The sequence below is a fragment of the Lissotriton helveticus genome, chromosome 8 (genome assembly GCF_964261635.1).
Source record: "Lissotriton helveticus chromosome 8, aLisHel1.1, whole genome shotgun sequence".
In the NCBI taxonomy this organism is placed as follows: Eukaryota; Metazoa; Chordata; class Amphibia; order Caudata; family Salamandridae; genus Lissotriton; species Lissotriton helveticus.
The window spans coordinates 1,138,150,571-1,138,167,488 of NC_136069.1; the positions used below are offsets into that span (position 1 = coordinate 1,138,150,571).

The 16,918-nt window shown below is 37.7% G+C and overlaps 1 protein-coding gene across 1 annotated transcript in view; it reads right to left on the reverse strand.

Moving 5' to 3' along the window:
- Positions 1-16,918, reverse strand: part of LOC144773864 (interleukin-18 receptor accessory protein-like) — a 525,065-nt gene that overhangs the window by 50,881 nt on the left and 457,266 nt on the right. Inside the window, exon 6 of the mRNA XM_078658949.1 lies at positions 13,990-14,113. Coding sequence (XP_078515075.1) covers positions 13,990-14,113 — 124 coding nt within the window. The remainder of the gene's footprint in view (positions 1-13,989; positions 14,114-16,918) is intronic.

The following is a 16,918-nucleotide window of genomic DNA, read 5'->3' on the forward strand; positions in this document are numbered from 1 at the left end:
AACCCCGAGAATGTCAAGAGGGTCCATTAACCCAAATGTGCTAAGGACAGCACCACTCACCCCAGTTGCTGCAACAATGCCCCTATTAAATTGTTGATGAAAAAAGGAGTTGTACTGCCCACAAAATGCAGATAACTTACCTCCAAATAAAGTTGAACAACAGTCACAAAAATGGAGAATGACTTGCTCTTTGCAATTAAAAGATGTGTTAGGGAGGTCAGGATTTTGATGCTAAGGATTGTTTAAGGATGTGTTGGAGGATACTGTGGCAGTTGTAGTGTTGCCAATGATTGATTATGGGTAACTAAGAGTAAAATGTTAGGAAGGAATAGGTTTATGCTGCAGTTGACTGGTCAGTGGTATTTGGCAGTAGGATTTCTCTTTGAAAATGCATACATGCTTTAGAAATACTTTTCCTATTTCTATTGATATCCTTAGCATGGTGTGGAACTTACAAGTCACAAATAATTATTTTTTAATAGCAGTCCGATCTACATCATCCTGAGATGGGGGTCTATCCCATGTCCACATTTTCATAATTGTACATAAAGGCATCATCCTTAAAATACCCATGAAAGTCATCGGTTGCTGGATGAACAACATGTAATGTGGTACTGCTCCATTAATACTGTAGGGTGCAGTGTGCATGTGCTGCGACCAAGGTGTCCACATGTTGCATATTGGAGGTATGCCATGTTTGCTGTGTTACAGAATACATATGAAAATCTCATACATATGTTTTACAGTGGTCAATTAGTGGGCATAGCGTGTTATTTATGGAAAAGAATGATGCATATCATACAGTTGGGTGAGGGAATACAAATGCACTCAGAGAAAGAGTGGACACTCTGAAGGAAACAATGGGTTGCCAAGCTGCTGCACAATAAAGAATGAGAAAAGTCCTTTACTACATTCTGAGATATTTAGGAAGCAGAGTGGAATGGATTGAAGTGAGTGTGCCCGACACTTACTTGCCAAAATCTGCAGGTTGTAGAGTCTCCATTGTATGAGGAATCAAGCAGTTCCTTAGGATCATGGCATTATGAGTGGACTCATGGGGCATGATTTAGAGTCTGGTAAAGAGGATACCCCATAACAAAGGTGACAGACTACCCTTTCATCAAACCTGCAGTCCAACCGATTCGTTTAGAGATGAGCAAGCTGTAAGTTTTCAGTTGACAAAGCCTTGGTTATCTTTGTTTATTGAAAAGTTCCTTTGATGGCCTGATGGAGTAAGAGCTGTTGGAGGAAGGGCATTACACCATCCACCCTGATTAGGGTGGAAGGTGCAATCTGTTTTTTTTTGTTCATCATTGCCAAGAAAAATCTGCAGGTGAAAGACAGAAACAAAATAGTGACCCACGTACCCTGGAAGAAAACTTTCAGGCTGTGGAGTCATACATTTTTTGTTTTGCAAAGCAGTTTGTTTCAGAAATACAAAAAATTTCAAACATTTAGTGAATGGCCTTAAAAACTGTTGGAGGCCACCCCCCCAAACCATTTGTACATTGTTAGGAACCACTGTGAGAGAGGTTCCCTTCAATGTACAAAGATAGCCCATGCACCGGTGGTCATTTCTAAATTTGATTGACAGTCATCCAACAGGATTGCAATGGTAATTTCCTCCACCATCCATCACACAGACAATTAGCCCATTGGTATCTGGCACAGTAAATTTGCGATACAGACGTCAGTGTTACATGAAATCTTCATGTTCGGTGTGCCACATCTTATGGTTCTGGTGCACTTGTTCCTTTACTATTGGAAGTATATGTGGAAGGTGGTTCAGACAATGACGTTTCCAGCATAACTATATTCTGTGATTAGAGGAGTATTGATGTCTAAAATCAATGGGACAGGATAACGATCGTTGTATTACTCCATTTGACTAAAATGCTGTAGGGTCAGCAATTTCCCCAAGGGAGGCATTGCATTCACAATGCAAGTCTTCCTCAATGGCTCCCTTGGAAGAACTGACAGGACTTATAATACCCATATCGAGACACCTGTGAGCCTTTCATGATGTTGAGATTTCTATCTGCGGCAGGACAGTGCTATTCTTTATAATTTTAAGGAGTTTTACAGGGGTGCTCATAACCCTCTACTTATCAAAAGGGTATTTTACAATGTTCATTCTGCTCTTTCCTCACCTGCAGCAAGGCATGCTTAAGTAGGCTGAGGATCTGATATGAAGCAATGAAGTATCTAGTATGCTGTACGCTGCCGATTGGTTGTTAGGATTGCTTTTAAGGTACTATGCCCTAATAGGTGACAGATACTATTTATTGTGCTTGACAGGGTTTTGGATGATAGAATAGCATCCCTTAATTTGGTGCATGGGAGGTAGGCTTTTGATCAGCAGATATGGGGTGGCACAGTATTAGTACCACAACATATATAAAGCTAATATTTGGCAATTTTCATTTCTGGCATTTGTGGTTTGAATGTGTTGGCAATTCCCTATTATATTATATTTGGGTGCCTCTTCTACTTTCTGATTATTGTGATAATGCCATGCACATTTAACTTGTCATACAGTGGTTTCTTTGACGTGTAGCATAAGTAGTTTCTCCTGCGGCTTTTCACCATCAATTTTAGGGTTTGCAAATTTAGCTTCAGTATAAACATCAATAGAGGTCAAATTTGCAGCACAAAAAAAACCCAAGGGAGAAGTCCAAATGAGGAGGTACTCTAACATAGGTTTTTGTTGTTGATTTTCTCTTTGAAATACCCTTGAAAATGCCATAATATCGTAAATAATGTTATGTTTTTGATTGGTTCACTGATACCACATCGACTCTGATAACATCGAACTATAAAATACAATATTGTAAACAAAAATATTGATGCACAATACACAAAATAGAAATGACATTAACATTGATAAATAAATATTGTCTAAATAAATCTCGATTACAAAAATATTGACGACAAAAATATAGAACACAAAAATATCAACAACACAATCATCGATAAAATAGATATAAACTATATTGAAAATAACATTTAAACACAATAATACTATTTATAATAATAATTTAAAAACATAGCAAATTTTTTAAAGAAACAATAAAAAAATACAATTTTACCACATTCATTAAAACAAATACTTTAGAAATTACAAAAACAAATACATTTACAAACAATACAACATAAAAATATATCGCAAATAACAAAAATAAAAAAATATATATATATAATATATGAAAATATTTAACACATTTATCTACATATAAAATTAAATAACACTAAACAAAGTAAAAACAAACAATAAATTAACATAATAATTATTAAACATATTAAATTGTAACAGCTAAAAAATTCGAAAAAGCTATCTCGACCATTAAATTTAAAACACATAAACACAAACCAATAGAAAACTCTAACTAATTAAACAAACACTATAAAAAACAATCAAATAATTAACATAAAATTTACCTTATGACGGACAACCTTTGAGGAAGAGTGAACCTTTGAGAGAGAAAAGGAAAGACTACTACACCAAAAACCATTCCAAACATCCCGAAATAAAGGTAAGCACAAATCTTTCTAACTATATAAATGAAATAAGCTTTTGAAAATATTATAACATGTTTACCTTTATATATAACAGATTCAACTTCAATAAAATAGCACCTAGAAAGTTCAACACAAAGATTTACGTACAAAACAACAATACAATATAACGAAGAGTAAGTATATGACTAAACCAATAAATACGGTAAATTATTTAAAAGTAACAAATGTAACAAAATACCCAAACATAGCTAACAGATATTTTTCTTTTAAACAGCTCTACAAAATTCAACAAAAGCACAACATCTACCAAGGACGCTCAATCAACTAAAAAAAGTAAGTATATTTATTTAATCACCAATAAATAAAAATAAACACTAAATAATAGAAATAATCAAATTAACTAAAATTCAAACATATTCTTTTATGTTTCACAGATTATGCTTCACAATAACTCCCCCTAAAACCCCCAAACAAACATTACGGTCGAAAACAAATACAAAATCCAAATAAGAGAAAAATATAATACAAAGTAAGTATATAAATTAACCAGCAAATAAACCTAACTGTATAAAAAATATAAATGTAATATTAAACAAATTATTACTAACAAAGACTTTTCTCTTAACAGCTTCTACAAACTTCAACAAAAAGCAACATCAGCGAAAGTTACTTCACCAACTACATTCAGTAAGTATATATTTTTTGCAATTAAATAGACTAAAAAACCAAAATAAACAAATATACTAATATTTTAACCTTTTATTTTATATTTCACAGATTGAACCTCACTAAAAATCCACCTAAAAAAGTCAAAACAAGGATTTACTTTGAAAACAAAGACACAAGCAGCACTACAGAAAAGTAAGTATATAAATTAACCAACAAATACAACAAACTAATTTAAAAAAAATTAAATGAATTAAAAGCAAATATAACTAGCAAATATGTTTCTCTTGCCAGCTTCTACAAACTTCAACCTAAAACTAAATTATCGAAATAAACATCATCAACGAAAAATAGTAAGTATTTCTTTTCCTCAACTAAATAAAAATAGAAACAAAATAATTAAAATACCACAATTAAATGTAACAATTTAAAAAAATAACATTTTGCTTTTAAACGAACAGAAAAAGAACCTGTGGTTAAACATCAACAATAAAAAAAAATCAAGAAAATCAAATCAAAATACATGTAAGTATATTTTCAAATATATTAATTATACAAAATATTTACTATTCATAATCTCACAATTAATAAATATGGATATACATATATTCACAGATACACCAAAAAATGGCAGACGGAGCAACATTCATTACTTCTCAAAAGGGAAACCGACTTCTGTGCTACATGGGCTACACTTACACACAAAAGAAAATAACTGGAAAGAAAACACATTGGAAATGCAGTAAATTTCGGAGGCAAGATGGCGTCTGAGTATTGTCTCACTCGAGACGCTCCTCCGGTCAGACCCCCAAACACCAAAAAATTACCAGATACTGTGCTAGAATGCCACCGGTGGGTTACCTGAGAATAGAGATAGCCGTGGCACACCTATACGATCCTTGTCTGTGTGGAGCATCTGGGACAAATGGTGCGAGCGGTGCGAGGTAGCTCCCGACATCCGTGCTGCTCACTCGGGCATCTGCTGCGTCCTTAGGCCTGGGGCAGATTGTCACGGAACAGCTGCTCCGAGCGTTCTCTGCGCTCATGGTGAGCCTGCAGAGCAAATACATGCCGAGCCAACATCAGCTGTCAGGAATAGACCTTGTCGCACTGAGCAGCTAGGGCCGCCAGCAGAGGAAGAAACTGTATGTCAAATCTCTAATAATCGTTAGACATTACATTTCACTATCAGGCATGTCAGGACTTTGTGGGAAATCCACTAAGACATGCAGCTCTCAACCATATATGGCCATAACAGCTGCAGCTAATCAGCCCCCCTCACTGACGGAGCAGCCTTTGGAAAACCAGGGTGAAAAGACTGAGGGGCGCCGCGGTAAGGCGGAGGAAAAAGTGGAAAAGGTGGACAAAACTGAGACAATATAAAAACCTCCACAGAAAATCCCGTAGGATTTAGCAGACTGTCAGCCACTAATTACTAATATCTTTGGTCCAGTAGGGGCAGGCTCACAAATGGCTGTGGAACAGGGTAAGGGGAGTGAGGAGCAAACCGCTGTTGGCACCACATCTACCCCAGTGGTGGGACCCAGACCAAACCGCCAGTCAAACTCTGTCATAGAACATGCTCTAGCTGTGGAAGATCATATTCATATAAGCCCATCCAAGTTCCCAAGAATGATAAGCAAATACTTAAAGACAGTCAGGAAATAACTCAAAATTTGACCCCCTCAGGGGTACGAATGCTGGAAATTAAGCAGTAAACACCCTGCTATTTCGGGCTAGATCTCCTGACACGCATGAGAAGTTTTGTTCTTTAACTGATGAATCTGAGATATCAGATGCAAGCATATCAGCCTCCAGTGAAGAAGAAGGGGCCAACTGGAACAGCATTTCGAGGTCGGAATTCCCCTCAACGGCTAAAAAGAAATCGCTAACAAAGAAAGGAAGAAGGAAAAACCTGCGTGAGACCTCTGACTGCGGCTGCACCGGGGGTCTGAAATAGGACTATTTGACCTCACAACTAACGACTCTCACAGACTAAACAATTAGAAAAGGGGGAAATCTTAGGATGACAAGCAACAGAAAGACCTCAGGGAAGCAAGTAGTGGTCAATGGGAATATGTTGATAAGTGACTTCACTTTACATTAACTCTCTAGACACTTTACATTAACTCTCTAGAGAAAGTCCTGGCAACTGTTACAACAGATATTCCGCGTGTGGGAGTAAAGTTTACTCCAGTACTCCTATACGCGGACGATACAGTACTTTTGGCAAGAACACCTAATGCCCTACAAAAATTGCTAGATTCATTTGGAGAGTTCATGGATAAATTAGACTTGGTGGTTAACACGGATAAATCCCATGTTATGTCTCTAGGGAAAAGCAGAAAGCAATTTAAAATAGTGTTGTGTAGTGCCAATATAATAACTAAGGTGAGAGTCTTCACTTACGTAGGAGTGGTATTTGATGATGTAGGTTCCTGGGTCCCCCAAATATCAAATAAAATAGCTGCCATAAAGAGATCATCATTTGCTATTCTTGGTTTTGCTAAGAGACTGGGTGGCAAACCAGGGGAAGCAATATTGTCTATTTATAAAGCGAAAACCTGTGGCCATAGCTAGGTACGGGGCTGCAATATGGGGCTATAAGGATATAACTCGTATACAGAGGGAGGAAGATACATTTCTACGAGCACTGCTGGGCCTCCCTCAATCAACTCCCAGTTTTGCTGTACATCGAGAGTTAGGGCTGGGTTATATCTCAGATCACCTGAATATGGCCCCTATTCTGCAATGGATAAAAATATGGATAAGCCCTGTCCTGACCCTTAACCAAAAGATTATTAAGGACTGCATGGCATTAGATAAAGCAGCTGAAATAAAATGGTTGTCATATATCAAAGTTTCATCTAACTATTTGGGGCGCCCGGAAATATTCTCAAACCCAGAAACCCTAGTTAAAGCTGACATTAACTGGGTAAAAACCAACTTTATAAAAGTAAGGGAAATGGACCGTGAGGCCAAGGAACTTTGTAAACCGACAGTAAGGGCTCACTACTTACTGATTTTAACAATGTCTATTCAACCATACCTGACTATTGTAACTAAACCTTATCATAGATGGCTTTTAACTAAATTCCGATTTAACCAACTGCATGTGTTATTGGGGAACTATAGGGAGTGGAGTAAACCGGAGGATGCCGCCCCCTGCAATTGTGATCATTGCTCATACCAGGACACTATGCATTTTGTGTTTTTTTGTCCATTTTATTCAGAAGGAAGGAAAAGGTTTATCACACCTCTGTTGAAATATAGGGGTTTTATGCAAGCTAAACATGCCTTAATTTACTTACAGATGATGGAATCCTCGGTTGTCATGTTTGGGGTAGCAAATTTTATTATAACATCTATCCGTAACAAAAAAATTAGACACTTAGAGGAAACAAATTGTGAGTGCGAGTAAAAGTAACTTATAATGTCGGTAGAGACCGTAAAGATTTAACCGATTAGACATTTGAATAAGTATTACTATTGATTTTACTTACAGACCTTGAGCATATTTGGTAAGATATTCTGGAAATCTGTGCACCTGATGAACCTTAAGACTAGTGTATATGAATTGTATTATATGTAAATATGACTATTTTATCTTATAAATGTCATTATAAAAATGTAATTGAATAGTATGCTTTTATGATTTTAAATAATCGAATAAAGTGGTTTTTGAATTGAATTGAATTGACTTCAGAGTGGCCAAGAATGCAACTTATCTAGGGATTAATATTTCAGCAAACATGGATGACATTGTCAAAGATAATGTAGATCCTTTATTAGTCAAAATCAAACAGGAATTGCCGAGACTACATAATATTCATGTATCTATCATTGGGAGATGTAATATCATCAAAATGTTAGCCTTTCCCTAGATTTTGTATTTTCTACAGGCAATCCCATTAGAATTTTCAATAGATTGCCTGAAGAAAACAGAAGACCTATTATCACGATTTATCTGGGCATACGCCAAACCAAGAAGGGCTTACAAATTCCTCACAATACCAGGGAAAGAGGGGGATGGGCCTTACCTAATCTTAGACATTACTATTGGGCCAACACACTATTGCATAACCTAGTACTAGTGCAAGTGAAACCGGGTAGAAGATGTCCTGAAGAGGTCCCGACCCCCCTCGTACTTAAAATAGGGGAAGAAGGTTGGGGATTTCTGTGGCGTTACTTAAACGATAATCATTACAAAAAAAAATCATTTTAAGACATTACTAGGGGGATTCAAAGTTTGGAAAACAGTTTGAAGAGTGATTGCAATTGGTAGGCTCAATTTTTATACACCACTAATAAGTAATCCAAATACTACCGGAATTTTTTAAAGATAATATGATTAAAAGATGGGGTGAAGTGGGACTGACAAAACTTGGGTCCTTTTTTTTTTTAGATGGTCTTGTGAAAATCTTAGAGAGTTGTTTGAGATAGGCTGGAGAGGTTTCTTTAAATATCTTCAAGTAAGGGATTTTATATTTAAGAAAGGAGGCGGAACAATAGGATTTTCCTGACATTTTACAGTCGAGAAATTGGAGAACAGGGACCTGCCAGTACGAGTTATCTATAATCTTTTTAACTCACTGGGGAAAGATGATTTGGAACAGCGGTCGTGAAAATGGAAAGAGAAAATTGGTGTATCACAAGATACCTTTTACAATCATTTAAAATGGCACAAAGTATCCTAATTCCGGCCTGCCTACATATTAAAAGGCCTGTTTCTCACTATATTATACCCCAAATAAGATAGCTAAATGGGGGAGTGGCAAAGGGACATTCTGTCCCCGGTGTACACTATTTCAGGCAGATCTGGATCACATTTGTGCTTCCTGCAATAGGCTTATTAAGCTCAAACAAGAGATGACCAAATTCTTTAAGGAAGCCCTAGGAAGAGAATGTTCCCTTTCTCCATCCCTGATTGTGCTAGGGGTGGAGGAAAATAAACTGGGGAAAGTTGGACAAGATTTGGTGTTTATTCATATGGCGGTTCTCCGGTTCTGTATAGCATCTGCTTGGCTGGGCTTCATTTTCCCAGGATTCCAGCAGTGGCTTTCCCACCTGCTGGCAATGTATCATTTAGAAAAGGCTGTTTATGCAAAGAGAGGGATACGCGCACAAATAAAAAGTTCAAAAATGTTGGCGCCACTGACAAAATGGGTAGAAGAATATAGGTTATCGATAAGGAGGACGGTAAGATGGTGACATTATGGCATATTGTACTTTATTTGCCCAGAAGTGAAGGAAGCTATATGAATGATATGAGTTATGTGAATTTCTGGTCTTTTTGGGTTCTTCAAAATGGTTAAACCTGGCCCAGAAATGAGCAACCTAGAAAATATGTAGGACTGTTTAGAATATATAGCAAATAGAGTATGTGGCTCTTACCAGCTCCCAGGGGTGAGTGGGTGCTGGGTGGGAAAATGAAAAATGCACAATTGGCTTGATGATCAATTCCAAATGTATTTTATATTTACAGTATAGTGCAAATAAAAAACTTTTATTTAAAAAACTAACATGAGCCTAACCTGCACACAGCAGAGATTATGGGCCCGATTCACAGAACTAACTTAAGACAAAATCCTAAACTTACTACCATTTTGGTATTCACAGAAGGCACTCACTCATTTTGGTATTCACAGAATGCACTTACTCATTTCGGTATTCACAGAAGTTAGGAGTCCTAACTTTAGGACTCTTAAATGCCTTCTGTGAATACCGAAAGTCTTAAAATTGGGTTTTTTCTCAGTTAAGTAGTAGTAAAGTTAGGATTCCTTACTTTAGAACTCCTAAATGCCTGCTGTGAATACCGAAAGTCTTAAAATTAGGATTTTTCTCAATTTAGTAGTAGTAAAGTCAGGACTCCTAACTTTCGGACTCCTAAATGCCTTCTGTGAATACCAAAAGTCTTAAAATTTGGATTTTTCTCAACTTTACTACTACTAAACTGAGAAAAATCCTTATTTAAATACTTTCGGTATTCACAGAAGGCATTTAGGAGTCCGAAACTTAGGAGTCCTAACTTTACTACTACTAAATTGAGAAAAATCCTAATTTTAAGACTTTCGGTATTCACAGCAGGCATTTAGGAGTTTTAAAGTAAGGAGTCATAACTTTACTACTACTAAACGGAAAAAAAAAACAATTTTAAGACTTTCGGTATTCACAGAAGGCATTTAGGAGTCCAAAAGTTAGGAGTCCTAACTTTACTACTACTAAATTGAGAAAAATCCTAATTTTAAGACTTTCATTATTCACAGCAGGCATTTAGGAGTTTTAAAGTAAGGAGTCCTAACTTTACTACTACTAAACTGAGAAAAAACCCAATTTTAAGACTTTCGGTATTCACAGAAGGCATTTAGGAGTCCTAAAGTTAGGAGTCTTAACTTTACTACTACTAAATTGAGAAAATCCTAACTTTAAGACTTTCGGTATTCACAAAAGGCATTTAAGAGTCCTAAAGTTAGGACTCCTAACTTCTGTGAATACCGAAATGAGTAAGTGCATTCTGTGAATACCAAAATGAGTAAGTGCCTTCGGTGAATACCAAAATGGTAGTAAGTTTAGGATTTTGTCTTAAGTTAGTTCTGTGAATCGGGCCCTATGTGTGCATGGAAATGTTGGTAGTGACACTAGAATGATAAAAGGTACAAGAGGTAGAGGAAAGACAGTGGTAATGGAGGAATGGGGGTACGAAATGGATGATGCTATATTTTAGGCATAAGAATCAAAAGACATAACCCAGTAAGTTCTCAACTAATTTTCTACAACATGACTGGAATATAAAGACACAATACTCTGGTGATTTTCAGTCGTCTTAAAAAATGAAAAAAAAAGGAAATGCAGTAAATATTACTCTAAGTCTTGCTATGGGAGAGCCACTACAGTAGAAATCAATGTAGTAAATGTCAAAAAACACAACCATCCCCCTAAAGTAACTAAAATCGAGGTTAGAGATGCTCTCAAGACAATCAGAGAATCAAGTACAAGCTCTCAACAGACAAGTACCAACATTTTTGAAAACCTGTTAAATAGGGTACCTGAACATGTCACAGGACAACTAAAATCTATCCCCACTCTAAAGACGTTAATTGCCCGAACTAAAAGAGCTACATTTCAAACACCACAGTGGGTGCTCCGACAGGTGGTTGAAAAAGGACCGCCTGTCGTCTTTTCGACCGCCATGCTTGACAAACCCTTCCCCCGCCACCATAATATGGTGGGTGGAAAAGCACATTGCGATGGCAGAGGGCCCGCCACCGACAGGCTGTCGGTGGCGGGCCTTCCGCCATCATAAATAGGCCCTAACATACATCTCCTTTCTTATTTAAATGTTCATACAAACTATAAAAATGTAATAAAAAATTACTATTCCTAACTCCCAAACCAACTAAACTCAGGGAAAGTGCTGGATAATAAAACAAATAAATTACTATTCTAACTGCAAAACTAACTAAACTCAGAGAAAGTGCTGGATACTAAAACATAATAAATTACTATTGCAACTCCAAAACCAACTCGGGGAAAATGCTGGATAATAAACCAAATTAAGGGGCTAATTACAATGGCAGAGAGACTGCCACTGCTGTGCCAGCGGTGGCGGTCCCTCCGCCATTTGGCTCCCCTTTCCCTGCCACATTAGGATGGCAAGGGGGATCGTGCTTCAAGTGATTTTATCAAAAATAAGTACATTAAAAAAATGTTTTCAATTGTTTAAATTACTTCCCAAACTTATCCTCTATGAACAAAACATCCCAATCCTAAAACTGTACAAACATTTTAAAATTAATAAATTATTAATCCAAAAATGTTAAATCACTCCTCACCCTTTTCCCCTATAAACCTAACATTCCGCTACTAAATGTTTACAAAATGTAAAAAATATTTTAAGATTTTCAATGCTTTTTTAAAATTACTCCCCTATAAACCCAATATCCAGCTCCTAAAACTTAATAAAAAAATAAATACAAACATTTTAACATCATTTTTTTAATGTAAATATGTAAAAAAAATACCAACAGTAAACCAGAACAAAACATTTGATATGGTTTACAACTGTATCTTTAATATCAAAATTTGCAAAATTGATATTTCTGCATTACATTAAAATAGATATTTTTAACAACTAATTTTTACGATGATATGCTATTACTGCATCCTTTTTGATCACTCGAATAGCTAAAAATCTTCTGAAGGTCAAACTAAAATGAAATCATGAAAGTCATCTTTTCATATATCTTAGTGAACTAGAGTCAGGTCATATATATTATTTATTGAATGGAATAAGGATTTTGCTTGTTTCTGCTCTTATTATGAATGGAGCACATTGATGCATATACAGGGGGCTGTACCAGTTGCAGTTGTACTGTTATGCTTTCTTAGGCATCTCATACACAATATATAAATAACCATTGAAAGAAACACCTATAAACCTTAGCCAACCCATTCTGATGTTCCTGCCATTCCTAGCTTTTCACCAAAATGCCACAATAAGGACCTAGTTAGGATGCCAGGATGGACATTCAAATAACTGCACAGGAATAAGACTTGTTAGTTGTGTGATAAATAGTGGACAATCACAGGTTTCCCCTGATTTACTTAGGCAGCAAAAAGCTGAAAAGATATGGGAAATCCACTAAAAAGGCAAAATATTTGAAATTTGGCATAATAATTATCACATATGCATGTTGTGCCTAGTTTCTAAGATAGGAACTGATAATTACAGATACTCCTCCATCTCTATCTTCCCCTGGGGTTGTGGTATTTATGTCTAAGTTAAATATCCTTTTTGTTGAAAAAGCTTAAAAAAATATACACTACATCCACATGTGTGCACTAATAAGATACTACTGCATTTGAAACTAGTTTAATATGACCTGCTAAAGTGTGTTTTCCTGGCTTATGCTAACTAGTCGTCAACTAGTCCTAGACGTCATCTTATTCAAAATGGATTTTACATTCACTGTTTGTTATTTATGCTGCCCGTAGATCAGCACGTCATGTTTGTTTATTTCTGAATGGCATTGTTATTGAAAAAGATTCTCTAGCATATGCCTACTAATATACCATTTCCTGAAGGATCTTCTGCTTGCACACATTTTTGCATTTATTCACAATGAATTACTGTTGTTTTTGTAACTAGTTTGTTCTGACACCTCCAGATGACATTAGGTCAGAGGGGGCTCAATCAATATTCATGTAACGGGTTAGTGCTTGGACGGAAGGGTTGTATGACATCTTTAAAGGTTTATTATGATTTGCTGAAGATGTATTTATTGCTCACACCACGATTATTCTGTACTTTCCATGATGTTCTATGAGAATGTTTCCTGTATAAACCCTTGAATCAGGTGGTGAGCAAATAACTTTCCAATGGTGTCTGGGATGCTGTCCAATTTCTTACTGAGTTTGCTGCCCATTTGAGTCATAGTCTATTTTTGATTTTGCCTAATATTCGGCATTGTACTACTACTGAGAGCTTTCACCGCAATGATATTTGCATTTATCTGAGACTTGCCACATCAGCACTTTATTATCTCTCTACTGTACCTACTGAAGTTTGGTAATAAATCTTCATACATTTTCTAATTCTACTCCAGAATTCACTCAAGTCAGCACTTCCTAATTTTGCAGTATTTTTGATATGTTGGCTTTGTACCTTATCTTGGGACACATTGCCTCACGAAACTGAACACTCAACCCGTGGGCATGCTTTTGAGGTGTAAGATGTTAGGCGTACAGCACGCCCACAGTGTTTATCACATCTCACAATCACGGATAAAGGGAGAACCTACTCACGTTCTGTTTTCCTGCTGAAGTCGATCACCAGTTAAGCTTAGATTACCCTGAAGCCATGTCACAACAGCAGCTTGATTCCATTCAAAACCAAAAAGAACATTACATTTTAATTCAAAAGGTTTTCCTGCAGGGATGAAAGAAAGTAAGATTAGGCATGGAACCTTACACTTAATTTCACTACACAAAGCAATTACCTTTCTACACTAAATTGGAAGCACTGTAGAAACAAAGCATCTACATAACCATTAAAGTGTGGGCCTGCTATCTCTTTTAGTATTATTATGCAATACCTCTCCTGGGATCTTTAGATGCCAGAATTCATTTATGCAGTGCTTCGTACAATTTATTTTTGTATCTATATTTCTTTAACAACGTATATTAATATATTCATCCCTCCATCTACCAGTTAGGAACCCCACATTCTTGATTTAATCCAGCCAACAATCAACCAATGTTTGTTTGGTATTACACATTTTTATCAATTTGCCTTACTTTCTTTCCTTTCATGTCCCCATGATGCAGTCCAATTTCACATATAATATTCCTCATCGAGTTGTTTACTATGTTCGTCTTAATGCTCTGCCTGCTGCGCCAATTCCACTAGCGATGTTTCCAACACCAGTTCCCCACCATCCTCTCATGTTTGGTATTTTATTCATTTCCACACCACACACTCTGCAAACACACATTGAATCATCTATGCCTCCCAGTCCACCAAGCCCTGATGCTTAGGGCCTGATTAAGATGGGGACTGTCCTTCATAGTGTTGGGGGTCCCATAGGCCAAATTACAATGCGACTGCCATTGTGGCGGTCACATTGTACAGGTTATCCATTGCTCTGGGTGCTGCTGGCTGCAGCACCCGCCCCAATAAAAAATAATGCCATTGTGCATTTCCCTACACTACGTGGCATGAACCATGCGGTGCCTGCCACATGGTGCAAGGAATAGTAGGGGGGCACTGTAGGTGCCCCCCAAGTGCACAACGGAATTTGCCCTGCTCAAGGTGGGCCTGTAACGGACCCCCAAAGTCCAACCCCGCCAGCCTTTTCATGGCAGTTGAACCGCCTTGGAAAGACTGGCAGGGATGAACATGCTGATTTGACCAGTGGTGCCCAAAAGGCTGAGCTGCCATTCTGGGCAATGCGGATGCTCCGACAGGTGGTCGTTCCCACCCGCCATGGCAACTGGCAGGCAGAGAACTGCAGTGCAAAGGCGGAGGGCCCGCCACCGACAGGCTGTCGGTTCCAGGCCTTCCGCCATCGTAATCAGTTCTGTATGCCTATTCCATAAGACTGCATTTCTCTCTTTGGCCAGCTCCAAGCCTAGCTCTACCACTTTTGACATTGCTATTGCACGTTTGATACTCCGGACCAATCTCAGCTGTCACAATTGTACAGCTGGTTGCATTGTTATTGCCATTAACATTTTCAACATATCAACCCTTGCCAAAAACCGTTCCATCCCAGGACAGTCCCTCCACATGTGTATGTATGTACCAGTTCTCACCTGGCACCTGAGGCAGGCATCTGCGTGATCTGATTTGTATCAAGTGCAGCAGTGGGGGAGTCAAATATACTCTGTGTATGCACTTATAATTGACCAAGTACAACCTGACATTTTAAGTAACTGTTTTTTAAAGCTCTTAGTATCCTATTCTATCCGTATACACTAATGTAATCCCCTGTATCCACACCCCAACACTCTTTTAGGTTTCCCAGTCTCTTATTATCTTTTGGTAGGACTGCGCTACATATCCTAAATGTCAGCTTCCAGTCTCCTCCTATTCCTATAAGAGTTTGATTAAGGTCGTCCATCTCTGGTTCCTGGAGGATATTAGGCCATTTCTCACAAAAGGCTGCAGCTTTCCAGTGTGAGAAAGATTGTAATCCCTGTATCTATTACAAAAGGCAGTAAAGCTCATCATCACATCTTCAAGTTTAACATGGGATTGCTCTGGGAAGTGTTTATCATATTGCAACATAGCTGATCCTCTAAAGTGAGTCCCATTAAACCTTTGCCTGCATTCATTTTCATCTATATGTCTCCCAGCAAAAGTACAGGGTTTCAGCAAACAATTGTGAATAGCACAATCACCCACTTGGCATGTAAAACCATCCTTCATATTCTCTCATGAACATTTTTACTAATTATGTATTTATGTTTTGCAATTGTGAATAAATAGACCTCATATTTTAGCTGTTGGACTTGGCTACCCCCAGATTTTTGCCTTCAATCCTCCTATTTATACTGAATTAGTTTTGCTGGCTTTAGGACTATGTGCACCTTACCACTGCTAATAATAATCCACATTTGTATAGCGCACAATCACCCGTTAGGGTCTCTAGGCGCTGGGGGCCGTCGGGAAGATTAAGCAAGCTATTGCCCAGAGTCACATGGTGCTGGGCTAACCTGCCGCCGGAGCCGGGGATCGAACCGTGATCCCCAGATTCCAGCGTCAGTCGCCCTGGCCGCGGCGCCACACCTCTCCCTAACTAATCAGTTCTAAAGGGCTTATCCTCACTCCCCAAAAATGGCAACATTGCCTTAGACCTGATTGGCATATTTAATTCACTTATAAGTCCCTAGTAAAGTGGTATGCCGTACACCAATGGCCTGCAAATAAATTATACTAGTGGGCTTACAGCACTTAATGTAACACCCACTTTAGTAGTACCTTACAACATGTCCCAGGCCTGCCTTTGCAGTTTGCATGCAGTTTTAAACTGCAAATGCGACTATGTAATAAAACCCCCTTGCAAAGTCTTAAACTCCCCTTTTATTGTGTATACGTCACCTCTAAGGTGTTGTGTAGTCCCTATAAACCTATATAGAATCTGCACGTTTAGACAACATACACTGTGTGCTTGGTGTCAGACTGATTCTAGACACCCTGACCGGGTATGTTGGCCTTTGCACCAGCTAGCTC